Raw genomic sequence first — 26,812 nt, 5'->3', positions numbered from 1 at the left:
AAGGCCACACTTGCGCTGACATCGGTTTCTGGGACCTTCTGCGCGGTTGGACGAGGAAAAATCCGTTTTTTGCGCCAGGTGTGTCTTCTAGCGGCGGAGCTGGAAGAAAATCAGTGCTGGAAATGAAGCGTGGAAATGATTATTCGTTTAGAAACGGGCCAAGAATACTAATGAACTGTGAAGAGGTTGAAATTTATGCAAAGTAGTGAGCCAAGTGCGTGGTGAAGATTGGTTAGACAACTGGAGTTGAACGTGATGTTAGCGACGAACCTTCATAACTAATATCGTCACACGGAAAGAAATCTGAAACGGAAACAGTGTTTACGAATCTGAAATCAGTGTCATTGCTGTCAAAATTGATTTTGAAGGTTCTGTCAGCAAAATTAGCCCCATTGGCAACGATTTCGACATTGTTAACACTGCTTTCAGAATCGTCAACACATGCTCGCGCAATTCCTCCGACAACATTTCTGTCAGTGTGACAGCGAGTTGTTGTTCTTGAAACACCACCCATGCTCGTGTCAAACCAAAAGAGTGCAACGAGGAATGTGTGTTTCGCTGTTTCTCAATCGGCAGGAGGCAGAAAAGTATATGTTTTAAAACCTCTCGTGACTGGGGGTACTTCTGAGAGAGTGTGCACCTCCGATAATTGGAAGCAATCAACCACCGACGACTGTTCACTGTTGAGAAACCGTGATTGGGCGTGTAAGTTGTTGAAGGAAGCAGAACAGCAACCCTGCTGCTAAGGGTCAGATCAAGCAGATCGAAATCGGTGAAACATTCCAGCAGTGTCGGCAACACTGCAAGTGACAAAGAGAAGGAACATTTAGCGCAACTGTTGTGTAACAATCGCCGTCACCCCCGTTCGATGTGTGTGAGTACAAATATTACGCAATTGTTTAAATATCTGGCACAGTCCGGTGTCGCACCAGCCACACCAGCTACTACAAGCCGTTCCTTGCCGGGCGAGGTTTGGTGAGATTTATTTCGTTGCTTCCACTGCTGATGTCCATGAACAGAGTTGAATAAACGCGCGGATGGCATCATTATTTATCTGTGTGTTTGGGCAGGCAGAATAAGTGGAGAAGGATTGAGTTATCATATGAATGCAAGGTTTAGTTTGAGGTACCTAAGACTTAATTTTTAAATATTTGATAAAATTTTACTTGATTGAGCTCGGATTGATTAGGGACATTTATTGCAAAACAGTTGCAAACTTCAAGCAAATACTGAAGCAACTTTATTTCAAAAATTGCATGCATGTGTGTACAATTTGGTGAAAAATATAGTGCCAAAAGCATAAGAACAAATAAAAAATAAAATTTAGTCACTAGAACTTGTCCCGCCCGTGTGGATCAATCGGACCGCGCACAGGACTCACAATCCAGAGGTTGCCGGTTCGAATCCCGCGGCGGGCGCTCTAAAAATTCTAAGTGTAAATATGGGTATCCGGCGCCGTCGCTCCGTGCCGTACTCAAACACTTAGGAGCCCAGGGCGGCGAAGTCCTTGTAGTTAAAAGGAAGACACTAGTGGTTGGTACTAGCAATAGTGGCCGACAGCTATAAAGTCAACTTTGTTGTTGGGGTAACTATGGACCAAATAATTATATGCCTCTCTATATTTCTTGATAATAAAATTAATTTATTTTCCCTGGGACAAAAAAATTTTTTGAAAGTTCCAAGAAATTTCCAATAAAGAAAAAATTGGATTTTTCAAGCTTAATTTTCATAATTTTCATCAAAAAACTATGAAAAAAGCTCAAGAAATAATTCCAGGCCATTATGATTTTTTTTCAGGAGAATTATCTTTAAAATTTATTTACTTCAACTCAATTTGGTTTTATTTTATTTATTTATTTTTTCGGGACCCGTGGTGTTGGGGATAGCGTGGTTGCCTCTCACCCAGTCGGCCTGGGTTCGATCCCAGAAGGTCCCGGTGGCAAATAGGAACGTGGCGTTACATCGTGCTGCCATCTGGTTTTTTTAAGTGCGAGAGTGTAACAGTGCTGAGTCATGTGTGTGTGCAGTGTGTGTGCAACCAACCAAACGGGACCACGCGGTCGCTTCTTACAAATTGAGTTGTTTCCATGTATTTTTAGATCTACATTCTATACATGCAAATAACTCGCATAGGCATTTGGAAGGTGTTAGCTCTGCCGAGCTTCGGTGACCCATTTCTACGCTGGCTAGCCGAGCGCGAGGTACTTCAGCTTTATCGACAAGCCCCGCCCTGAAGAACGTTTGCACCAATCGGATTCAAACGTTATTTAGAACTTCCGAACCCTTGTCAAATGGACAAGGACCCAGCGCGTATATAGTTGATAGTAACAGTATTCCTAATTCCAATCATAGTTCACCAAGTCGCGATGGCCTAGTGGTTAGCATTTTTGCTTACCAATCCAAAGGACGGGGGATCGAACCCCGACTCGAGCGACTTTGATTTTTCGTTCATGTTCAGAGTTTCAAGATTTATATTTTCCTATAATTTCTCCTTGGGAGCAGATGGGAATCGAACCCAGGACCATTCGCTTACAAAGCGAACACCGTGACCAGTCAACCACGGCCGCTCCTAGTGTAACAGTGCTGAGTCATCGTCTAAAAATAGACGGCATCCTATCTCGCCCAGCAAAATGAAGTCGATAAAGTAGTCGGTTTGATGGAGAAAAAGTGGAAAACGTGGTCTAAAAATAGCGACGCCATCCCCCTATTCATCAATCGTCCATGGCGCGATGGTAGCGTGTCGGATCATCAACTAAGAAGTTGATGGTTCAATCCTCGTTCTGCTAAGTTTTTTTTCTGCAATACAATCCATCAGCCGTCGGTATCGTCGATAATTGTCGGTAACGGGCAAAAATGTCATATCCGTACATCGCAAAAAATGCATGAGGACAAATTTCATGCAGATTCTGAAATACTATCATGCCGCCATGCATCACAATCGTGGCACCGCCGACCGGTGTTACATTCGGTTTGCCTTTTTTATTTTTTATTTTTTTGAGGCATCAAATGCCAACTTTTCTGAAATTTCCAGAATGGTCAAAAAATCTTGGATCGAGTTAGTTATAGTTATAGAGTTACAAATTTTTGAATCAATAGTGATTATTTCCCCACTTAAAAAATATATTTTTGAAAAGCTGAGAGCTTTTTAAAATTTTGTTGATACGACCCTTAGTTGCTGAGGTATTGCCATGCAAAGATTACAAAAACAGCAAAATTTACCCGCCATTTTCTAAAGTTGATTTTTCAGCAGCTAATTGTCAGATTTTCAATATTAAAATATGAAAAATTCTTGAAAATTTTCGATCTTTCCGAAAACAATATTGATTATTGATTTTTTTAATCAAGCCTAATATTTCAAAAGGGCTGGCAAAAAAATAAAAATTAAATAACAAGCCATAGTTTCAATATATGAAGGCAAAAAGTGTTTTAAAATGCATTTTACACTATTTTAGTTGTTTTGCAATCATTAGTTTTCAAAAACTTTAAGATTTGACGAAAACAAAAATTTTAGAGAAAAAAAACTTTTTGCGGTGCTAAACATCGAAAACTGTCAAAAATTTTAAACTTTTTTTTTTATTTATCTAAACATTCTAAAAATGATTCTAAATGTAGAGGAATGCACTTTACATTGATTTCAGGTGATTGCACTTGAATTTCCATTGAAATCCTGAAGTTTTTTTTAAATATTTCGTTTGCCCCCCCCCCCGGATTTTTCGGCCCGACTTTGAAGGATGGGGCGGGGGGCGGAGACAAAAACTTAAAATTAAATTTGTACCAGCCTTAGCAGTTCTGTTCCAGGATGTTTGGTTTTCAATCCAGAGATTTGTCGAAACTTTTAACTAAGATCAATTCATAAGACTTTGCAGGGAGGGTACATTTTTCTAAGTTTTGATTTTGCTGGCTGAGGGCTCTTTTAGGGATTTTTATTTTGAGAAAAAAAAACTCTTATTTTGAAAATATAAACTATTTTTTTTTGCATCGTATCCTCATTCCAGTATTTTGTATTTTTGCTTAAAATAAAACAAATCATTTTCATTTTCGATTGATGTTTTTCTTAACAAATCATAATGTTCCAATATTATTGCAGCAATACTATTAATTCAATGACCAACAACAACCCAACTCGGCAGCATCGTTCCGTGTCTCGACATTTTTATATTTATTTATTTTTTTTGAGTTGCGATGTTGCATGATGTCTCGCAAAGGTGTGTGCTGTAGGGCAAAACAGTCCCACACACAAGGCAACACTAACTGCGATGGCGATCAATCAAAGCGTCAAAGATTTGTTCCGCCGAAGCATGTGTTTGTGGCAGTAGCACGAAGCGAACCTCGCGAGCGAGAGAGAGCGGGAGCAAAAACACGTGCATGAGAGGAGGGTCTTCGCGAACTGCGCGCGCATACCTTCGCATACACACACATTCTGTATGACACACGATCGTTTTGTTGCTGGCGGTGATCGTCGCCCGATTTGTTAAACACTTTAGCATTGAGTGAAGCTCTTTAATTTTAGCTTGGATTTTTTAACGTTGAAAATATTGTCTTTTATTTTCTACACTTCAATTTTTTAAAATAATTCTTCTTCCAATTTGCGTTCTAAGTTGTGATCTAATGACACCCTCACTAACACACATGCACAAAGCTGTCCCACAAGTCCGCAGTTTGGTAGAGTTGTTGCTGTTGCGGTCGACCGTCGTAATTAGAAGGTATTGGCGCGATTTTAACATTCTCGAGCGGTCAAGCTGAATGAATCGCATCGGCGCACGGAATTTGTACACGTCGTCGCCGATCGACGGAGCAGTAAAAAATCACCAAATTGGGTCATGTCAGATAGTCCACGCATTGGGTCGAAATCAGTCGTTTTAAGGGTGCATAGGAAGTTGTTGTTTTCTTATTCTAAAATTTTAAATCTTACGGACCCAATCCTCCAACAATCTGATTGTAAAAATGATAAAACTATGCCGCAAATAATTTTGTAGACGTACTTTGGGGGATGAATAAAAAATTGCATCGAATGGTCCCGTACTTTCAAAGATACTAAATTGTCTGTAACAAAAAGCTCAGGTTGATATGCAACGTTAAAGAGAACAATCTCGATTTTTATTCAATTTCTGTAGTTTTTGTTAAAAAAAACGTTGCTGAATCCACCTAAAGGTGGTTGGTGCCTTCCTCATCGGCAAAGTCTTAACCTATCGCATAATAGATCCGGACAATATCTAAGATCCGGCCTCTAAGAAGTGTATTAAAAATACTTAAGTGCTCATAGCTTTTGATAGGGTTGTCAGAACTTCAATGGTTTGGACTCGATTAAAAGGTCTTTCGAAAACCTTTTCTTTAAGAATTTAATCATATCGTTTTGCCTTCCTCACTGAGGTAAGGCTATAATCCTGCTCTAATAATGAACTTTTTATTAAAAGCTCGAAGACCCACCTTCATGTATACATATCGACTCAGAATCGAAAACTGAACAAATGTCTGTGTGTGTGTGTGTGTGTGTGTGTGTGTGTGTGTGTGTGTGTGTGTGTGTGTGTGTGTGTGTGTGTGTGTGTGTGTGTGTGTGTGTGTGTGTGTGTGTGTGTGTGTGTGTGTGTGTGTGTGTGTGTGTGTGTGTGTGTGTGTGTGTGTGTGTGTGTGTGTGTGTGTGTGTGTGTGTGTGTGTGTGTGTGTGTGTGTGTGTGTGTGTGTGTGTGTGTGTGTGTGTGTGTGTGTGTGTGTGTGTGTGTGTGTGTGTGTGTGTTTTTTTTTTTTTTTTTTTTTTTTTTTACAAGGTCGGAATCTGCTACCAGACACCTGAGAATTCAATCCTCAGGTAGTGTGGGGTTGGGAAAACAAAAAAAGAGTTTTCCCGACCCACTAAACCAGTCCTTGAACGCCGTGCCCTTGTCCCCCCGGGACCACCTTTCGGTATAACTTCGGGGGGAGGCGTTGCATTTTCTGCACTAGTCTACTTACAGGATCCATGCCGGGTGCTAGAACCATTTCCTGTCCTACATACATATGAGTCCATGCGAGGGTTTAACCGCGCCCAAGAATCGCGTTGCTTTTGATCGGCTAGTCATATGCAGCCCTCTCCTTGGACCATCGAGACGTGTACCGATTTGGTAGAGCCAACCGTCATAACGTGCTCTCCTTCACAGCCACACTCGTGGGTTCTCGACTCCTGTGACCATCGAGACGTGTACCGATTTGGTAGAGCCGACCATCATAACGTGCTCTCCTTCACAGCCACACTCGTGGGTTTTCGACTAGGCTCCTAGTCGTTCCTCCTCTGATCGTCTCTCCATTTCCGCTGGAGAGCCGAAGTGATCTGCGTCACCGCTCCGACGACCGCATTCCACTTGGCGATGTCGCTGCACATTCTTCGCACCACATTATCCGGGCTGGTGTCCGCTCCGATAATGGCCAGCATTTCGCTTCGCGCTGCCTCGAAGCGAGGGCAGGCGAACACCACGTGCTCCGGTGTTTCCTCGCAATCGACGCAGTCCGGACAGAGAGGAGACTCTGCATGTCCAAACCTGTGCAGGTACTTCCTGAAGCAGCCATGGCCCGACAGGAACTGTGTGAGGTGGAAGGTGACCTCTCCATGCCTTCTGCTCACCCACGTGGATACGGACGGGATAAGCCGATGCGTCCATCTGCCTTTCTCCGTGGTGTCCCACTCACGTTGCCACCTTGCCAGCGATTCGGCTCTCGCAGCTTCCCGGATACCTCTCGTGCCTCTCCGGGTGTAGCGCACGGTGTCCTCCTCCAGTGTGATGCCGATGGGGATCATTCCGGCTATGACGCCAACTGCTTCCGACGAAATGGTCCTGTACGCGCTTGCAACCCGCATGGCCATCAGTCTCTGCGTTCTGTCGAGCAGCGCTCGATTTCGCTTCGTCCCCAGCGCCGTCCACCATACCGGTCCGCCGTACCTAAGTATGGACGTCGCGACACTTGCCAAGAGGCGGCGCCTACTGCTCCTGGGTCCAGCGTTGTTCGGCATCATCCTCGACAGTGCCATGATCGCCTTAGCCGCCTTCTCGCAGGCGTAATCGACGTGGCTGTTGAAGTTCAGCCGGTCATCCACCATCACCCCGAGGTACTTGAGCGCTCTCTTCGAGTGCACGACGTGTTCTCCAACGTGAATTTGGGCCTGCTGCACCTTCTTGTGGTTACTAACCAGCACCATCTCCGTCTTGTGGTGAGCGATCCGCAGCTTCACCTCGAGCATCCAGTTCTCGATCATTGCGATTGCCTCCATAGCCAGCACTTCGACCTCCTCGACATTTTCGCCGGTTACCGTCAGCACTATGTCGTCTGCAAAGCCCACAATCTCTACGCCGTTGGGTAGTCCCAGTGTCAACACTCCGTCATACATTCCATTCCACAGTGCTGAACCCAGAATGGATCCCTGTGGAACTCCCGCGGTAACAACAACGGTTTTTTGTCCATCGGCAGTGTCGTAGACCAGCACGCGGTTCTCGAAGTAGCTCTTCAAGATCATGCACAAATAGTCAGGCACCTTCATTTTGTGCAGCGCTGCTGCTATGGCCGCCCAGCTCGCACTGTTGAACGCGTTCTTGACGTCAATCGTGACTATTGCGCAGCAACGGTTCCCCTGCGTTTTTCCTCCGCGCTTCGTCGGCTTTCTCGACCACTTTCCGGATGGCGTCCACCGTGGATCTCCCTTTACGGAAGCCGAACTGCCTCGCTGCTAAGCCATGCTCGCTCTCCGTGTACTTGGTCAGCCGGTTAAGGATGATCCGTTCCAGAAGCTTTCCGAGGGTGTCCAGCAAACATATAGGCCTATACGATGATGGGTCCCCCGGTGGTTTGCCTGGCTTCGGCAGCAACACGAGCTTTTGAATCTTCCACGGGTCGGGGAAGTGTCCTTCGTCCAGGCATTCCTGCAGGACTGTTCGAAACCTGTCCGGGAATGCTAGAACCGCCGATTTCAGGGCGAAATTCGGGATTGTGTGTGTGTGTGTGTGTGTGTGTGTGTGTGTGTGTGTGTGTGTGTGTGTGTGTGTGTGTGTGTGTGTGTGTGTGTGTGTGTGTGTGTGTGTGTGTGTGTGTGTGTGTGTATGTGTGTGTATGTGTGTGTGTGTATGTATGTATGTATGTGTTCAAAAATCTTGCCAAGTTTTCTCAGCACTGGCTGAACCGATTTTGATCGAACCAGTTGCATTCGACTTGGTTTAGGGTCCCATACATCGCTATTGAATTATTTGAAGTTTCGATATGTAGTTCAAAAGTTATGTATAAAAATGTGTTTTCACATATATCCGGATCTCAATTATATGCATGTAAACGATATCCGGATCCATCATCCAACCCATCGTTGGTTAGGTAATCGAGATACCTTTGCAACGAGTCCACAACATTGAAGATCTGGCAACCCTGTCTCGAGTAATGACCACTTAAGTGATATTTATGCACTTTTTTGAAGCCGGATCTCACTTAAATGCACGTAAACGATGTCCGGATCCATCATCCGACCCATCGTTGGTTAGGTAATCGAGAGACCTTTCCAACGAGTCCACATAATTGAATATCTGGCAACCCTGCCTCGAGTTATGACCACTTAAGTGATATTTATGCACTTTTTTGAAGCCGGATCTCACTTAAATGCATGTAAACGATGTCCGGATCCATCATCCGACCCATCGTTGGTTAGGTAATCGAGAGACCTTTCCAACGAGTCCACAACATCGAAGATCTGGTAACCCTGTCTCAAGTTATGACCACTTAAGTGATATTTATGTACTTTTTTGAAGCCGGATCTCACTTAAATGTATGTAATCGATGTCCGGAACCATAATCCGACCCATCGTTGGTTAGGTAATCAAGAGACCTTTCCAATGATTCCACATAATTGAAGATCTATCAACCCTGCCTCGAGTTATGACCACTTAAGTGATATTTATGTACTTTTTTGAAGCCGGATCTCACTTAAATGCACGTAAACGATGTCCAGATCCATCATCCGACCCATCGTTGGTTAGGTAATCAAGAGACCTTTCCAACGAGTCCACATAATTGAAGATCTGGCAACCCTGCCTAGAGTTATGACCACTTAAGTGATATTTATGTACTTTTTTGAAGCCGGATCTCACTTAAATGCATGTAAACGATGTCCGGATCCATCAACCGACCCATCGTTGATTAGGTAATCGAGAAACCTTTCCAACGAGTCCACAACATTGAAGATCTGGCAACACTGTCTCGAGTTATGACCACTTAAGTGATATTTATGTACTTTTTTGAAGCCGGATCTCACTTAAATGCATGTAAACGATGTCCGGATCCATCATCCGACCTATCGTTGGTTAGGTAATCAAGAGACATTTCCAACGAGTCCACATAATTGAAAATCTGGCAACCCTGTCTCAAGTTATGACAACTTAAGTTATATCTGTGCACTTATTTTTCTGGACCTAAAAAAATAGCTGAAATATGTGTCCAAACCACTCATATTACCCATTGTTGGTAAAAAGTGAGGAAGGCATCAACCACATAGGTGGATTAAGTTAGTTTTTAGCATAACTTTTGGAGTACTTTACTAAACTTCATAGTTAGGGGCTTATGGGAATCCAAGGCCGGCAGATTTTCCGACGACGTAATGCCGAGTTGGTAAGAAATTTCATCGAAAAATCAATTCAATCGACCTTAACGCCCCCAAAACTTTAATTCTACGCTAATTTATTGACATTTTGTTGAATTAAAAGGTTGCAAAATTAAGTTTAAATTAGTTTTATACAGGATTTCCAGAGTTTTATAAATTTTTATACTAAGTAATTTCAATCCAAATTATTTTTTATTCAATCAAGTGGGTTGCGACACTGGAGTAATGGTGAATTATTGTCTAATTATTTTATTCATGTTAGGGGAGTGTGGGGTAGTTTTGACACCCTAAGGAAATTGCTCTGCCACGGCTGTATGAATATTTTTATGGTATGTGGATGACACCAGAGGCTAATAGAGACCATATTTTGTGGAAAAATATAATTTATTTAAATTATAAATTTTGATGAAAAGCCTATTTTTAGCGCAAAAATTAAAAGATGTCCTAATTAACCCCACATTTTTGTGTGGGGGTAATATGAACACCCCTATGGGGTAATTTGGTTTGTGGGGTAATTTGGACATGCCTTTTCAGATTTTCATCAATTCGAATATTGAAATAAATTTATCTAAATTCAAAAATAGGGGTTTTGTCAATGTTCTCATTGCTCACATTCCTTTTTCAGTGTTTGACATTTTAAATTTCTTTAAAAACTCAACCAACCATGAAAGTGACTTTTTTTTGTCTGACATGTAGATATTCAGGTATGTCCAAATTACCCCCATATCATTTTCTATCAAAAATTGCAATTTTTGATGATAAAATGGATAATATGCACAATATTTTTACTACATATCTCAGGCATCGTCTAAGCAACCCCCTTCAACAAAAATTGACCAATTTTTTTGCCATATAATCCCTGCAAAACCTTATTTCCCAACACTTAAAAATAAAAACTCAAGGCAGTGCCAACCGGCCTTTGGAAACTTTTCACATTATACCAAAACTACTTAACATATTCCAACTTTTTTGGTTTGTCCATACTCCTAGGCCATTATTAGTACTAGCCTTATCACTTGAATTGCCGTTTTCACTTTATATCCGAAGAAAAGGTGATTTTTAAAGGGGTGTCCAAACTACCCCCACTGTCCATATTACTCCCCTACTCTTCTTCTATTTCGAAAGGTGTACAAACATTTTTTTTTTGTCTAAAACGTTGAAGAATGGGCATTTAGTTGCGGAGATTCAGCAGATATACGAAAAACAAACAGGAAAATTGTAGTTTTCAAAGTCTTAACAAAACTTCCCTCCATTTTATAATGCCGATGTCTCAGCAATTAACGGGTTACATACATGTAAATCAGCAAAAATGTCAGAGGTTGGTTTGGGCACAAACTCAAACTTTTTTTAAATCTGTTTTCAGGACATTAAAATATAAATTGTCAACTATTAACAAAATAAATTTGAAGACATTTGGTTGTATCATTGCCGAGATACAGCTATATGAAATTAGCATTTTCAAAAAACGGGTGCCACGATATCTTAACACTGCCTTGACCAAATCGGCTCAACATTTTGGTGAAGACTCGTTAAACCGGCCCTGTGTACATAACGAAGGCCAATTTTCAAAAAGTTTATTTTTAAAAAAGATAAAAATATTTTTATGTTTTTCATATAACAAATCGAAAGTTTTTGATTTTTGTATTTAATAAAAATGCAAAGTTTCAAAATCGGCCTTCGACATGCACACGGGATATGTCTTGCAATTCTTCACCCAAAATTTCAACCAATTTGGTCTATCCCATCTCGAGATATCGTGGCACCCGTAACTCAACTCGGTGTTCAGAGAAAAAAGCTCGCAAAGTTTGACAGTTCGCTTTGTGCATTGCATAATTTTCAGCCTAAATCGCCTGTAGCTTACTTTAATCATGAAATATCTTCATGAAACTTTCAGGAGTGATTGAAAATTATTTTTTAAGTTGATTTAATAAATTTCTGTAATATGAAATTTTGTGATTTTCCCCTTAAAGGTTTAATTTTCAATGTCATGTCATGTTCAATGTCATGTCAATGTTTATTTAAAGTTTTCATCCCTTAGCTCTGATTGAGGTTCAGGGGAGAGGGAGATCAAAACATATTTTAAAAATTTTAGCATATTAAAATAAACATTAAGCATAAGCATCACAAAATGACTTTGACATCATAAGAGTTATGTTACTGTAAAAATTTGCAAATTATCAATGATTATATCTAAAAAATCTTCATCTTGATGGTTGCATAGAATTTAGTATGAATCCTTATTGGCACACATTTGTTTCTCAATTTTAATAGTAAACCCCTCCTCAGTAATCTTCTTAAGGCAATTTGCCGGCCACCGAAAAGGAAAGTGGTTTCGTTTTCAGGTCGCAAAACGTCTCTCGAATATTTGTACCCGCCAGGTCTAACCGGGGTTCGTCGCCTGATGGGATAACGTAATCTTGCGTGGATGGCGTGTGTGTGTGTTTGTGTTTACAATTCGATTGATCTACTCGGCGGTGGTGGTGACATTGGCTGCGGCCTCAAATGGACGCCTCGGCGCAGAAAAGTGACAGCGACTGCGAGATTTTTGCCAGCATCAAACACTTCCTACGCTCGGGCTGAACTGGTGCGACGTGTAGATTGGTTCAGGTTAATGTGTTATGTAAATTGAGTTTTAGTTTATTAGATTTGAGTGGGATTAGAAGTGTTGGAAGCTCTTTTTGGCACTTCAATTTTGGTATAACTGTTATTTTGATAAGCAACTTAACTTTTGAATTTGCACAAACTCTCAAACCAAAGCGGCCAAGTAATATCAGTAAAACAAACACAAAACTACCAAACTTAATTCATTTGTTAGATAAACGTTTTCCCAAAACTCTCCCAACGCGGCAACTCCAAGTAATCAACTTGTCCCGTTTTGTCCATCATCAATCTTATCTGAGTCGTAGAAATTCGCAAGCCTCGACCCGCAACCTCGAATCATCAGCAAAACCTGGTAAGAGTCTGTGCATTGTCTTCCGATGTCCCCCGGTACCCGTAGCGGAGTTGTGGCCACGACCGTCAACATTGAATTGTCAAGCCTTCTTTCTCGTTGACTTGGGTGCTCAAGCTCGGTGAAACTCTCGGCGTGTTGTCTTCTTCGCGACGTACCGTACAATCACGACTCGACCCGGGCACCCGGTTGGAGGTCATAAATTCTGCTTTACTACCTTAACAATTCTCCATCGGGCTTCGCGGACTGGGACTTTTAAAATAAATTAGTATTGTGTATACATTTTTCGCACATCAATGGACACAACCTTGACTTTTGACCACCGGGCAAACCTCGACTACCTTCAACGGGTACCCTTTTTTGGTCATGAGGAAGGTGATAACGCTTAGTCAGCTATTCGGTCGTACAAAGTAACTGACTTTGAAGAGTTGATTCACCTTCTAAAACTCGGACAAAGTTAGTCGACTTCAGTTTGAGAAGTTCTTTAACAACCAGACGTACGGCAAGACAGCACAACGGCCCAACAAGTAACAACTTTGTTTTACGAACCTTCCAACAGAGTGTCTGACCGTCAGCTTCATTAGCGAGATGTGTTAACGATCCCTTAATTAAGCAGTCGAGTGAGCAATACGCGCAAGAACCTAACTTTGCATCGCTCTTTGTCCATTTTAGAGTGAAATTTTACACTTATAATTTGAATAACTTTTGCAAATCTCAACCAGAATCAGTGCAACAGAAATTTTCACGATCACGGCAAGTTCCACCATAATTGCGACGACCGCCGCACGTGTTGAGGTGGGCGCGGTTCCACGTTGGCGTAGCCAGGCCCATTGTTCTCGGCTTGTTAGTGAGTGTACAAAATAAAAACAAAACCGCGCCAAAGCATGCCCGCAAAACTGCACTAAAAACAGTAAACTAGCTGCGGTGGTGCATCTCTACTCGTTTCAATCGCTTTGTAGCTCGTTTCACCTTCCTCGTGGCTGATTCTATTAGCTCTATTCTGTGCGGTGGAGGTTTCGAGGTTGCTTTAAGTTGGGAGATGTAATCTATAGCGAACTCCCCGGTCAGCATCAAGGTGCGAGATGAGTAATGCTGCTGGTTTTGTTGATAGAATGGAATATTTTGCTTTCAATGTTATTGACGTTAATAGATTTACTTTTATTAAGTATTGTTACGATTCGTGAACAAGGCCGCTATATGAACCTGTACGAAATTATTGAAAATACCTTTCCCTCAAATTATTTAATTCTTTTTTTCACATATATACTTTGAGCATCAACAAACTATTGAATTTTACGGTAGAATTGCTCTTTTGTTCATTTATCGGTTTTCTACCCGAAAGGACCGAAAGGAAAGGATTTTGTGTTGACAAACAAAATCAGCATTACGTCGCGTTGCGTTTGAAACGGAGTTTGTGTAGGATTCTAATTAGATTCCGTTTCAAAATTCGGATTGATTGATGCAATTCAAGATGCTTAGATCATTTCCATTTCTAAAGTTCAAGTAAAAATTAGCTATTCAACTTGATATTCCTCAGCTTTTGACCTGTATGAAAAATGTTCAGTTTTTGGTCAGATATCGTTTTTAATACGGATCTGAATCAAAAAAGTCTACTATAAAAAATATATAGAAAAACCCTGATGATGACTGTATTTTTTTCAATTTTAATTTATTGTCCTGAAGTTTGAAATGCCTAAGTAATTCCGAGTTTGAAACCAAAATATTGTAAATGTAGAACCTCTTACATTTGAAATCAGTGGATAGCGAAAGCTACAATATTTCATGAATAATTGAAAGTTGCTAGTATTTAAACGTGTCCGTGTCTGAACCAAAGATCCTATGTCTGAAAATATTTTTATCGGATTTCTCGGAAAATTTCACATAACATATTAAAACATTGGCGATGTCGAACCGTACGTTTCCGAGATATTTTTTTTTTTTTGAACTGAGTTTTTCGACGCGTCACGCGCAAAAAAAGGAAAATGACGAAATCGGCAAAAAATGAACTTTTTTCACTAAAACTGCGATAACTTTAAAATTTCAGCGATGACGTATACCATATCGCAGTTTTAGTGAAAAAATGATTTTTTTGCCGATTTCAGCATTTTTCTGTTTTTGCGCGTGGCGCGTCGAAAAATTCAGTTTTTTATTTTCAAAAAATCATATCTCGGAAACGTACGGTTCGACATCGCTAATGTTTTGATATTTTATGTGAAATTATCCGAGGAATCCAATAAAAATATTTTAAAACATAGGCTTTTTGGTCTAGACACGGTCCAAACGCCATTTTAAGTTTTCTTACGACTTTTTCAATTGTTAAGCTAGATTTATGAAACTTCTTACTATTTTTCTCAAATAGCCAAACCTTTCACCTTTCTTTTGCATCTAAGACAGATAAATCGGATGAAATGACGCGGAGATATGATTTTTTTTTAAATTGGTTTTTGACGAAAATTGCCATTTTTTGAACCACCCTAGCACGATGTAGGTCACCCTAATGGCCAAACAAAAAATACGGGTCTAATTATTTTGGCCAAGGAACCCCCAGAAAAAATATTAGCCCGATCGGAGAACTTTTTTTCGGTTCAGGCTCTTTTCAAATAGAATTGCTGTATAGTTACATGAAAATTTCACAAAAATATGTATTTTTGAAAATGGAAATTTTTTACTCTGAGAAAATATCAAAATATTTGTTATTACAATACACTCAACCCTTTTTGGTCACTTTTTCGTTTGACACTTTTTTAGTTGGTACCCCGTTGGTTTAACGTAATTATTTTTCTAAACATTATTGAAAAAACTATTTGTTCCGAAATAGTGCATGGACTTCTTGTGGTCTACCCCAGTACATGTTTTAAAAATAATTAACTTGAGAAAAACCTTACCTGTTGGAAAATATTCTAAAAACAAATTGAAATCCTATCAAAGTCACCCCGGTTTACGGTACTCAAAATTTCAGTTTTTCACAAAATGGGTAAATAATCGAAATAATTTTTGTATTTTCAAAAAAGGTTGTTATTACATTCGAAAATTTTCACAAAACTACGAATTTTCGAAAAAAAACTCGAAATTTCACTGAAAACTTTAAGGATTTTCAAAACAATGCTACTTTATTCGAAATGTATGATAAAATCCCAATCATTTGATACCCATATAGAAAAAAAAAACAGAAATTTCGAGTATTTATTCAAAAATACGTAGTGTTGTGATATTTTGTTATTACATTCGAAAGATATAAAAAAATCCGATCATTTGATAACCATATTGTAAAAAAATGTAATTTTGAGAATTTTTTTTTTCAATCGAAGTTTTGTGAAAAGTTTGAGTATTTTCAAAAAAAAACTGTTGTACTTTCGAAATGTATGAAAAAGTCACGATCGTATGATACCCATATTGTAAAAAAACGATAACCTCAATAAAAATAAAATAAAAAAGCAACTGTGCCGATTTTGAGCCAAAACGGTTAATTTTAAGATCCCGACTGATCGCTGAAGTTTTCATGGGAAACTTCACAAAAATGTATCGAGAAAAGCATATTTTGGCAGCAGGTGGTGCATTTTTTTTCTAATTTCGTGTGTGTTAGCAGATGATGAAACATTCAATATTCCAATTAATTTCAAATAACTAAGATTTTCTCAATTTTTTACAATTTTGTTTGACATTGTCGATCCAAGATTCGAGATATGGGCTTTTAAAGAAATAACAATTAGGAAATACTGATATTTCTAAGTGGAACCAAATTTTATTTCATTTTCATTCGACGATATTTTGGAAACTAATGAACCCATTTTTCAATGTAAAAAATGAAACCATTGAGAATTAGAAAATATAATTTCATTATTTCAAAATCACGAGTAACAATTCAAAAAGATGAAATAATATTAATGGATTATTCTTGTTTTCAGTTTCATACAAATTAAAAAATTCAGTGAAACGTTGATTTGCAAAAACGTAGAGAATATTTAAAAAAAAGTTAATAATAGAAAGAAAACTTTCTTTTATGTTGGCCTCACAATACTGTTGCATTTTTACGGTTCAAGACAATGGCAAAAGTCGTCAACTACGGATCTTTTTTAACCCCTTTTTATCCGTCCAAACGTCTGTTACCTCGATATATTTTCGTTTTTTTTCACCCAGAAAAAAGGAAGTGCAGAACACTAATTCGATTGTGAATGCCGCCTTATTACACATAATCATCTGATGGCATATTAATTTCAAATCGCGCGCACTCCTGCGGGAAAATTAGATGCTCGTTTGTTTCAAAATTGAGGCGTAATTGGCGAAATTACACCTTTTTTTTATTTTTGCTCGATTAGGTGAATTTCTAGGTCACATGAACTATGACTCAAAGTGAGCGATTGGAGACAATTTTATTGATATTGTTTTGCGGCAACCACCCTTTTCTCATTGATATTACTCAGCTCCGAAACCCCACCAGAAAACCAATCATTTATGAATAATTACGTTCAGATGAGGTAATTACAACCCAATCGAGCGGCAAGCAGATTGAGCAAACACACTCACTCGACCATATGTTTTCGATGATCTTGCCAAATTAGAGGGTCTCTCTAGCATAGTGGCACGCCGTCGAGGGCAATGTTTGTTTGTTTACCCTCTCGTGCTGACCCACCGACACAGAGAGAGAGAGGAAGGTTATAACCTACTCAATCACCAACACCAACCTCAAGTGGCAGCAACAGGTTAAGTCACTTTACCTCTCGAAGCTGCGGGCAGCGAGCTGTGCTTGAAAGTGAAACAAATTCGATTTCATTCATCCCACGGTTTTCATTCTGCGAAAAATGCAAATTTATCCACCCACATGGAACGAGGCGGGTTGGGCTAGCTGACGAACTGCTTGATGGACCAACTGCCGGTGTGCTCTCAGCTGGCGTAACCGGGAACAACCCCCAGATTTTTGCTGGTTGCGATGGTGGTGTACTCAATTAGTACTAAAAGATTAGTCGTTTAAGTTATAGATTTTTAGTAAACAAATAAAATGTTGAAAAATAAAATAGTTTCAAAAGTTAAATGTGAAATAACGACAAAAAATCGAGATATTACTGTGTCTAACAACTGCAGATTTATACGATCTCGATCGACCTACTGAAAATGTATCAAGTGTGACGATGACGCCATCAGAGTGGAGGTGTGACTCGTTTGAGGTTAGGATTGTTCAGATGTTAGAAATCGCAATAAACTGTGGAACCTATTATCAGAAGTTAATGTTGACTTTAAAAATATTGGTTAAATTTAAATACCCATTTTTTATTATTTTTTTAATTGACTGAAACTGAGCCAATAACTACAGTCATCCTTCATGTTCGGAACAGTTTACAGATCTGCCAATGTTCAACAAATCATGGAAAATCGATAATTGAAAATAATGATTTGTTTTTACGTTCATGTGAAAGCTTTTCTTCCAATCTTTCGATTGATGAATAGACCGGCTGTATATTTTTACGTTTTATATCAAGTTTTTAAAGAGAAATATAGACCCTTGAAATCCACAAATTCGGAACACTTTTTTCTTACGATGTAAAGAAACTTTTTTTTTTCTTCAGGAGTACATATTTTTACAAAAAAAATGACTTTACACTCTGAAACCAATAAAACTCAAGCTAAGTTTGAAACATGGTCTGATAACTTTTTTTGTGAAAATATCAATTAAATTCAGGTGTTCCACAATTGTGGGAGGCACAATAACATCCCACAATTATGGAACAGGCAATTTAGAGGCAGCGTTTTGCTGCTCTGGATAAAATAGTCTTGAAATGAGGTTTTATGTTCCAAAAGTACTATTTTAACTAGTGAAATAGCAAGAGAATTTGTGGGTGTTCCGAATATGTGGGATGACTGTACCCTAAAGACTTTACTGTTCAGACCAAAACAAAAACAAATGCACAAAATAACTAAGACCGATGCTCATATTTTTTTCATAGTCGCTCCCCCATTGGGTTTGGGGAGTGAGATTAGGTACAGTGATTTTTTACGGATTTTACAATTTCTCAGGTTCTTCTCAATGAAATAAAATTCTGGTGAGAGGGGTTGTGTAGGAAACATCTTGTGATGACTAAGCTGAAAATATCTCGTTCCTAGAACAAATCCTATAATTTTAGCAGCTGTCTAAAGGTACGTTTTTGGCCAAAAATAACCTCTCGATAAATCAACTTTTCAATATTTTTGTAGGAATTGTTCGAAAAGTACCTAAATTTTTGAAAATCACTGCTTCAAACATTGTATCTTGTCAATACGATTCCCTCGAACAAGAAACACTGTTGGATGACTTGTTTTTACCATAGCTTTGTATTTGAGCCACTGCAATACATCTTACTAACGTGAAATTTTTCGAGGATTCCGAATATGTAAAAATTGAGCCCTAAAGGTGCCGTCATTTTGGCCTACAGGGCAAAAACTAACGTTGTAAAATGTTTGTTGTAGAAAAATCGAAAAATTATAAGAAAAACTGCGATTGGCCAAAAAGTTAATAACATAGGCTTATAGTCCATGAAATTACCTATCTTTTGACCTATGGGAGTATGGGTGTTGGAAGCTGTTGCAAAAAGATATTAAGGTTTTAAAAAAATCAAATTTTAACAGTAATTTGCAAAAGCTATGAGAGTCAAGACGATCCTGGATGTCTATGGCCCATTTTGAAGTGCTTCAAAAGACCTTTCAAATGCATCTAAGAGAGTTGGAATTGATGAAGTTTTACGGAAATGCGAGCAATTTTAGATTTTTTAGGTTTTTTGGACCTCAAACTTCGAAGCCCGTTTTACCCCACTTCCCTTTGTCGTAGAGGGCTCATATTTGGCATGAGTTCATCTCATGTATAGACAAACAAACGCTGAAAGTTTCATCCAAATCAGAGCACCTCGATACGACCTCTAGAACAAACCGAGCAGAATTTACAAATACTGCCTCTTAAAACTAGATCACAGTTTTTTATCCTTTATAGATGTGCTTGATCTTCAGCTCCCCAAGGGCCAGGAATTGCTCCGCCTTGTTACGGCAGGTCCGAAACCGCGTCATCATCTCCCCTGCGAGAGCAAAGAACTCTGGCAGGGTAAAGAGATCTTCTCCGGTAACTTCTTGCTGGGCCGTATTGCCACTACCGGCAGCGACCACGCTGGCGAACGATCGCTCCCATCCAGGAGGGAACGCTGAGTTGTCCGCTGGAACCGTATGATGACCAGCTGCCGACACGGTTACGCTCGTGCTTCGCTGAGGAGGGTGGGACGCTGCTGCTTTCTTCTTCCTCTTTTCCTGCTCCTCGAGGTAGTTTTTCCGTGCGCTGCATCCACGGTAGTTGCTGCGCGCCTTCGTTTGCTCTGCCTTGGACCCCAAGTCCGCTTTGCACGGCAGTGCACACGCCTCAGAGAGGTGTGATTCACCGCACTTCACACAGCGGGGCGGGAGGTTGCAGTTCCGCGAGCCGTGGCCGAATTTCTGGCAACGGTGGCATTGTGCTGCGTCCGACGGGTTCTTTGAGTAGAACCGCCAGTTTACCCAAAACCCGTCCAACGCCTTAGTTCGCCGCAGGTCTCGAATTTTTACGGTGCCGCGGTCGAAGTACAACAGGTACAGGGTGTGTGTACCTGTTACTGTTGTCTTCCGCGAGAGGACTTTTATGTCACGCGGCGTTATGCCAGCACCCGAGAGGTCCTTCTTGAGGTCAGAGATCGGGCGATCTTGGTACCCCTGCAAAACGACCTTAACGGCAGTCTTCTGCACAGGGTCGAATGTGTAAAACTTGAAGTTTTGACGCTTCAATTTCTTCACAACCAGGTCGAAGTTCTTTTCGTCAAATGTGTAAACTTGCACTGACGACTTACCGATTTTCAAACAATATCCGAGGCCTTCCAGCAACTCGTCAACATCGTCTGCCAACGTGTCCAAAACAAAAATTAGAGGTGGTCTACGTTCCGCTGGAGAGTTGTTCTTTTTTGACGTCGGCACTTTTTTCCGTGCACGACCATCATCGTCGTCGTCGTCGTCGGTAGTGCTGCTACCGTCAGAGTTGTTATTTTCTTCGTCGTCGCTCAGCATCTGGAACTCGTTCCTGATGGGGATGTTGGCGGATGTTGATGTGCCACTGGTCGTGGCACCGGAAGTACCGGAACGGGTTCGCACTGGTGATCTCGGAACGTATCCGGGATGTAGATACTTTTTGTCGATTCCATCTGCGCTCACCCTCCCCTGCGCGATGGCGGCCGACACGGCGTTTGTTTGTTTTTCGAGGCCGCACTCGAACTGCCACGGCCACGGCCGGCCTTTGGCATGCTGGAGAAGCAAACTCGCGGGTAATCACTTTCAACTACGGCGAAAAAATTCGAAAAAACGGTAGAGCACAGAGCACTTGACTGCTGCTTGCTCTCGTGCGTACACGGAGGTGATTTTCCTGTTTCTTTTTCTTTAAGCCACTGTATCTCAGCAACCTGAGGTCCAATCTTCAATGTCTCTTAAACATTTTTATATCAAATTTTCTGAACTTTTCAGAAATGGTCACTCATGGTTACTCTTTTTAAAAATCGAAATAATGCATATATTTCGCTAAAATAAAACATTCGGTCACTATATCTTGAAAACGGAGCCCTTTATCAAAAAATATGTAAAGTACTTTTCGATTGCAAATCCAATTTTAAATAAATAAATTAGGTCAAATTTTGTTTTGTATGAAATTTCAACTTTTTTCCTAAAATCACTATTTTTTTCAAAAAATCATAATTTGGCGGCAGATTTTTTGACCATACTTCTCTTTAGCTCAAAAGTTGCAAGTTTTTGTCTTTTTTATTTGTTTAAAAAAATATCAAATTTTTTTAGGGGAATTGAGATTTCGTGAAAAAAAAAGTTAATTAGAAAATTCACCTCAAAAGTTACTGTTGTTTGAATAGGGTATATGACCCTATTTTGGACCTACTATGCAAAGCTTCAACATATTTCGCATTGTTCTCGGGAACGGTTTAACTTATTTTGCTCATTCCAGGACTATTTTGTAGCTTAATTCATGCTTAACAAAGTATACAATTTAGAATTGAAAATAATTCAATCATTTTATTATTATAAGCATTTCAAGTAAAACATTTTTTGGATGCTTTTTGGACTTATTGAATGTATTTTGGAGCCATCGCTGGATCTATTTTGGACCCACACTCTGATTGGTTGAAATTTTGACAACTCGAATTGCGGCGTGCGGCGACGAAACGCACACTTTAAAAAAGCTCGGATTGATAATCCAAAGGGCCTATCCAAGCGTTTTGAATCAGAAAATATTAATTTTAGATAAGAATATATTTAATTCTGGAAACTTTTTTCATTAAACATTGGTGAAATACTCACATGTTTGGTTTTTTAAGGAGTCAGCTCTATTTCCATCAAATTTGCTGATTCTTTCTACAGAAACAAATTGTTTTCCAAATGTTATAATAGCTTGTTTGCTTACTTTTTAAAGCATTTTATTCTAAATTGAACGCAAGGCCGATGTTGAAAAATGGTTTTACAATAATAATAATAAAAATTACGGGATGTCTAACCGTATGGAACGGTTCAAAAAAAAAAGTTTTAAAAATGATAAAAATGAGAGTTAACAGTTTTTTTTAACAGAAAAGAGAGGAAAAGGTAAATAAAAAACTTGAATAAAACACAACAAACAAAAGTTTTATTCAACGACAGCGTAGATTCAACTTAACAACTACAAACTTAGGCATCATCTTCAATCTCAACCCCGCCTTCTTCGGATGACTCCGAATCTTCGTCACTTGATGTCATTCGCTCTAACTGTACCAATTCTTTCTTTTTAGCTTTCTTCTCTCTCTTTTTCGCTTCAATTGCTTCCTGTTTCTGCTTCCGTTCTGCTGCTTTTTCTCGCGCTCTTCAAGCCTCTTCTTCTTTTCCTTTTCTACCTCTTCCCTTTTCTCTTCTCTTTGTTTCTTCCGCTCTTCAATCCTTCTCTGCTTCTCCTCCTTTGCTGCTTTGTTTTCTTCCGCTTTTCTCTTACGTTCTTCGGCCTTTTTCTTCTTTTCAACTTCATTCTCTGCCTTCTGTTGCACTTTTTTTTCAGCGATTTCAATCCTCCTCTGAAGGAGATTTTTTTTCTCCTCTTCGATCCTTCGGATATCTTCCAGACGTTCTGCAGCAGTCAAAACTGGATTTGCTTTTATTTTGTAGTTGATGTGCTTGCGGGCTCGTTCGGGGGTTTTTGGCGTTGTGAGGTACTTCGAAATGTCACACTCGAGCGATGTGGTTCCTGCAGCCGGCAAATCTGACTGAGCCGGAACAACGGTTCGGCTTACTGGTTCCGGCGTAAGCGCTGTTTCAACAAACGAATCATTCCAAGATGTATAATGTGATCCAAATTCGCCATAGAAAGAACTTGACGGTCGGGAAGAACTTGACGGGCGGGAAGAACTTGACGGTCGAGAAGAACCTGACGGGCGGGAAGAACTTGACGGCCCCGCAGCGACATCTGTTGATGAGTAGCCCGAATGGTCACCAAGATTTTGCGATGCGCGGTTGGAGTGTGCTTCATGCTGCTCTAATACGTTCAATTCTGTAACATCCGAAGAGGAAGCAAGGTCATCAGAATGAGCAGGTTCTAAAAAATATAACAATAATTAGCTAATGTTGAGTTAAGTTACGTTTAGTTTACCTTTACGAGATTTGCCAAAGCATTTACTGTAATCCACAGCATCTGCGTTGAACGGGAAAAGTCCGCACGGCTTGAAGGACTCGCTGACGGTTTTAATTTTGAAAGCGTGCTTCATCGCCCTTTGCAGGATTTCCGGGAACGTTACAGGTGTAATTTTGGCACTTTCCCCGTTTTCATCCTTGAACTTTTTAACCTCCTTCTTCCAGTAATGCTTCAACGGTCCGAAAACACCAACGTCCGCAGGTTGGATGATACGAGTAGAGTTCGGGTACAGTGAGATCAGGACGATCTGCAGCTTCAGACACGCTTCAGCGACCTCTAGCGACATATGACTCTTGTGGCCGTCCACGAAGTAAATGACTGGAAATTGCACATTCCGCTTCACCAAAGCCGGGTGTAGGACTTTCTTGATGTGGCCAACGAAGTTAGCAGTATCCATCCACCCCGTTTCCGTTCCGCCGAGTCCCCAATCGCCAGGATAATGCTGAGCTATCTCCTTTCCAATCCGTTGCTGTGGAAGAACGACGAGCGGCGGGTACGAATGTCCATCGGCCGAAAACGTGAACAAAACAGTTGTTGTTTGCTTCGCGTTACTCGGTTCAACTATGGACACGTTCTTACTCCCCTTCTCGGCAAGAACCTTTTGAGCCGTAATGTTCATTGGCATGCCGGTTTCATCTCCGCTCAACATACGAGAAGGATCTTCGAGAATATCTTCGAGGCCGTAATCGCGAGCGTACTCTCCCACCTGCGCGTGCCATTTTCGCAAGTCTGATTCCGACACATTAGCACTAGCTTTACTTATTGCTTCTGGTGTACGTATGCTCACGTCCTTGTGACGCTGAAGGAATCCTTCGAGCCAGCGTCGACCTACAAAGATAATAATACATAGTTTAGTATTGATTAAACCTAACATTGGACAATTTACCTGGTGTGTTATCTCGAAAAGGGTTACGACGTGGATTTTCCTTCAAAAAAACGGATATTTTCCGACGTAACGCTTCGGTCGTAACAGGGAACGCCTTCCTCTGCATCTCCTTAATCCAGCAAACAATTTGGGATTCCTCGTCACAGGTCAGGACGGTTTCAGGGCCCCTTCGTCCTTTATTCTTGTAGTTTTCACCCAAACGGTAACGTAAAGTGTTCTTTGGGATCGAGAACTCTTTCGATGCTTTATACTGGGTCATTGAACCTTTACGAACTTGCTCAATGGCACACGCAAGTATTTCCGGGGTATACTTGACACGCTTGTTTTTTGTTATACCTTTGACATGCGCCTTTCCAGAGCTGGGCGGGGAAGTGTGGGCTTTGGAGCGATTCGGGATGAAATCAGAGCTGCGATTTGTCACAACAGGCAGCGTTGCGAACGGTCTTCGTGGACTGGCCTCGCTGGACCCTACTCGCTGAGCTTCTTCGATTTCTGCAGAATCGATCATGAATGAGTCCCAACTAACGTCACTGAAGTCCAAGGATTCGCATTCATCCGACGCCAAGTCCCCGTCTTGCGGACTTTCGTTGAAGTCATCTTCCATCCTAAATCGTTCTTGGTCAGACGCGGGGTCGCGGGCTTGCCGGCCTGCTTGTCCGATCCATTCTTCCTCCGAGAAGCTCGTGTGAAGTTCCTCGAGCAGACCATCTAACCCGCCTTCCTCTGCAACTTGTTTGTTTACACAGCTGTCCGTATCAGGAACTCCGCCACGACTCGCGGAAGCGACACATCCTTCCTCTGTGGCTTGATTGTTTACAGCGCTGGCCTCGGCGCTGGCCATGTCGGGAGCGATACATCCGTACGGGTCGTACATCACAATACGTGGACTGCTCACGGCTCGTGAATCGGTTTGCTGTGATAAGTCAAGAGGAGCCAGTTTCGGGAAAGTTCGAACCACCGGTGGCGCTTTACGTCCCGTAGTGAGGTCTAGTGGAGCTGAAAATAATCAATAATATCATTAATTTGAAATAAATACACATGAAGTACTCTTACCTGGCAACATTTCGATATTATTTACAGAAAAATTAAGCAAAGAATTATTAACAAAACTTGACAAACGTTTCTTACGACACCGCGACACCTCAACTGACAGTTGACGATTGAATAAGCAAAAGGGCCTAATTTGGATTCCAAGTCTAACAGGGTTGCCAGCTCTATATTTCTTAAAGTAGTCATTAAATATTTTGCAGGTAATTGGGTAATATTTTGGATGACAAGAAAAAAAACAAACCAACAAATCTTTTTTTAGTTAGTTTGCAATCGGTTCTCATAAACCATCCCAATCTCTAGCATTAAACAAAATTTAAAAGAATCATTTTTACATTAAGGCGTCATCCATAAAGTACGTACGCTCTTAGGGGGAGGGGGGGTTATCGAAGGAGTGACAAGATGTGGCGAAGGGGGGAGGGGGGGAGGGTGCCAGACTGTGACGTCACGCTAGGTTTTTTTTATGATTGCATAATATTAATTTAAAATGTACACAATTAAATTAAATCCTCTTTTCTAAAATTGTTTGCTTTTTATTATTTAGAAGAACATTTCACACTATAATTTATTATATAGTCACTTTTTTTCAGCTGGAACTTCAATATTTTGCAAATTCTTGCTTGATAAAAATAAATCCTTTCAAAGCAGGGTGTTCATAAGAAAACTACTATAAATGGTTTGAACTTATTATTTGAACTTGCAAAGCTGTGAAAAACAGTTAAAGATTTTTTTATATTTGAATATACCAGGTTCAAACTTTTAAAAGATACAAAATTTATTTTTTTTTATTTGGCTATGCTGATTCTAGGAAATGAATAATTCGAATAATTTAACTTATTTTTCTCATATAAAAATTGCCAAAAATACCAATACTTTCAGAGTTTAAAGATATAAAAACTATAAAAAATCCCATCGAAAACAAGTGGGGGGTCTGGCAAAATGTGACGTACTTTTTGAGGGGGTTCACCTTGTGTGAAGGGGGGAGGGGGGGTTAATTTTGGCCTATTTTTGCGTGACATACTTTATGGATGACGCCTACTTGTGGTAGTTATTTGTTTTCAAAGCTCTAAGTTTTTTTTAGATATTCTAATTTAAGAAGTTTATTCAGAATTATTAAATTTAAAATATTCTGTGATTTCAAAGAAACTTTGAAAAAATTTAACAACTGTTGAAAAGTTCTAAAGTTTACATAAATAAAACTGGCAACACCTTGTTACGAATGTGTTGGTGATAGCTTGTACTGTTGGACCAGTAGCTCCAAAAACTGATCCAACGCGGCAGATTTGGAAAAATATTTTCAATTGAGTTTTTTTAACAATGAAAAGGTTTTTTTAGTGTTTTAGTGACGAAAAATCAAAGAGTGTTTCATAAACAACACATTCACTGTATGGAAACCGAGTGAAAATGATTTAGTGCCAGTGCAGAACAGAAAAATTGACATGGTGTCACGACGCAAATCGAATAAGCAACGAAGCCGTTTTTTTTCGACCCAATCGACGAGCCGGGGAAATTTGGAAGGCGTTGGAAAAAGTGGCTGGAATATCGAAAATAATTGTAATTGTTAACATTATTTTGTAAGGTAACTTAGAAAACGGTCCTGCTTGAACTTTCTTTTCATTGGTTTCAGTAAAATCCGAG

The 26,812-nt window shown here is 40.2% G+C and overlaps 2 protein-coding genes across 4 annotated transcripts in view; one reads left to right on the top strand and one right to left on the bottom strand.

Moving 5' to 3' along the window:
* Positions 1 to 26,812, top strand: part of LOC6038589 (filamin-B) — a 104,892-nt gene that overhangs the window by 325 nt on the left and 77,755 nt on the right. Inside the window, exon 1 of one of the 3 annotated variants that reach the window (XM_038266091.1) lies at positions 577 to 874. The exons of 1 other annotated variant lie outside the window; for it this stretch is intronic. The gene's annotated coding sequence lies outside the window, so the exon portion shown is untranslated. Of the gene's footprint in view, positions 1 to 576; positions 875 to 26,812 lie in introns of those variants that run through there. One more of the 3 variants, XM_038266094.1, reaches the window with a different exon arrangement.
* On the bottom strand, positions 111 to 24,968 carry LOC119769221. Its single transcript, XM_038261145.1, has 6 exons — positions 24,128 to 24,968; positions 23,200 to 24,069; positions 22,335 to 23,145; positions 13,471 to 13,579; positions 6,446 to 7,174; positions 111 to 116 (listed from the first exon to the last, which is right to left on the bottom strand). The coding sequence occupies exons 1-6, from the start codon at positions 24,966 to 24,968 to the stop codon at positions 111 to 113; spliced, it is 3,366 nt and encodes a 1,121-aa protein (XP_038117073.1).

Source organism: Culex quinquefasciatus, chromosome 3 (genome assembly GCF_015732765.1).
Source record: "Culex quinquefasciatus strain JHB chromosome 3, VPISU_Cqui_1.0_pri_paternal, whole genome shotgun sequence".
Lineage (NCBI taxonomy): Eukaryota > Metazoa > Arthropoda > Insecta > Diptera > Culicidae > Culex > Culex quinquefasciatus.
The sequence above is the reverse complement of the archived record's forward strand: the minus strand, read 5'-3'. Positions and strand labels throughout refer to the sequence as shown.

Coding starts and splice junctions, on each gene's coding strand:
- LOC119769221 (XM_038261145.1), bottom strand. CDS start 24,968: ATGGCCAGCGCCGAGGCCAGCGCTGTAAACAATCAAGCCACAGAGGAA. Junction 23,146..23,199: donor CTTTGGCAAATCTCGTAAAG/GTAAACTAAACG, acceptor TATATTTTTTAG/AACCTGCTCATTCTGATGAC. Junction 7,175..13,470: donor GAGATGCACCACCGCAGCTA/GTTTACTGTTTT, acceptor GCTCACCACAAG/ACGGAGATGGTGCTGGTTAG.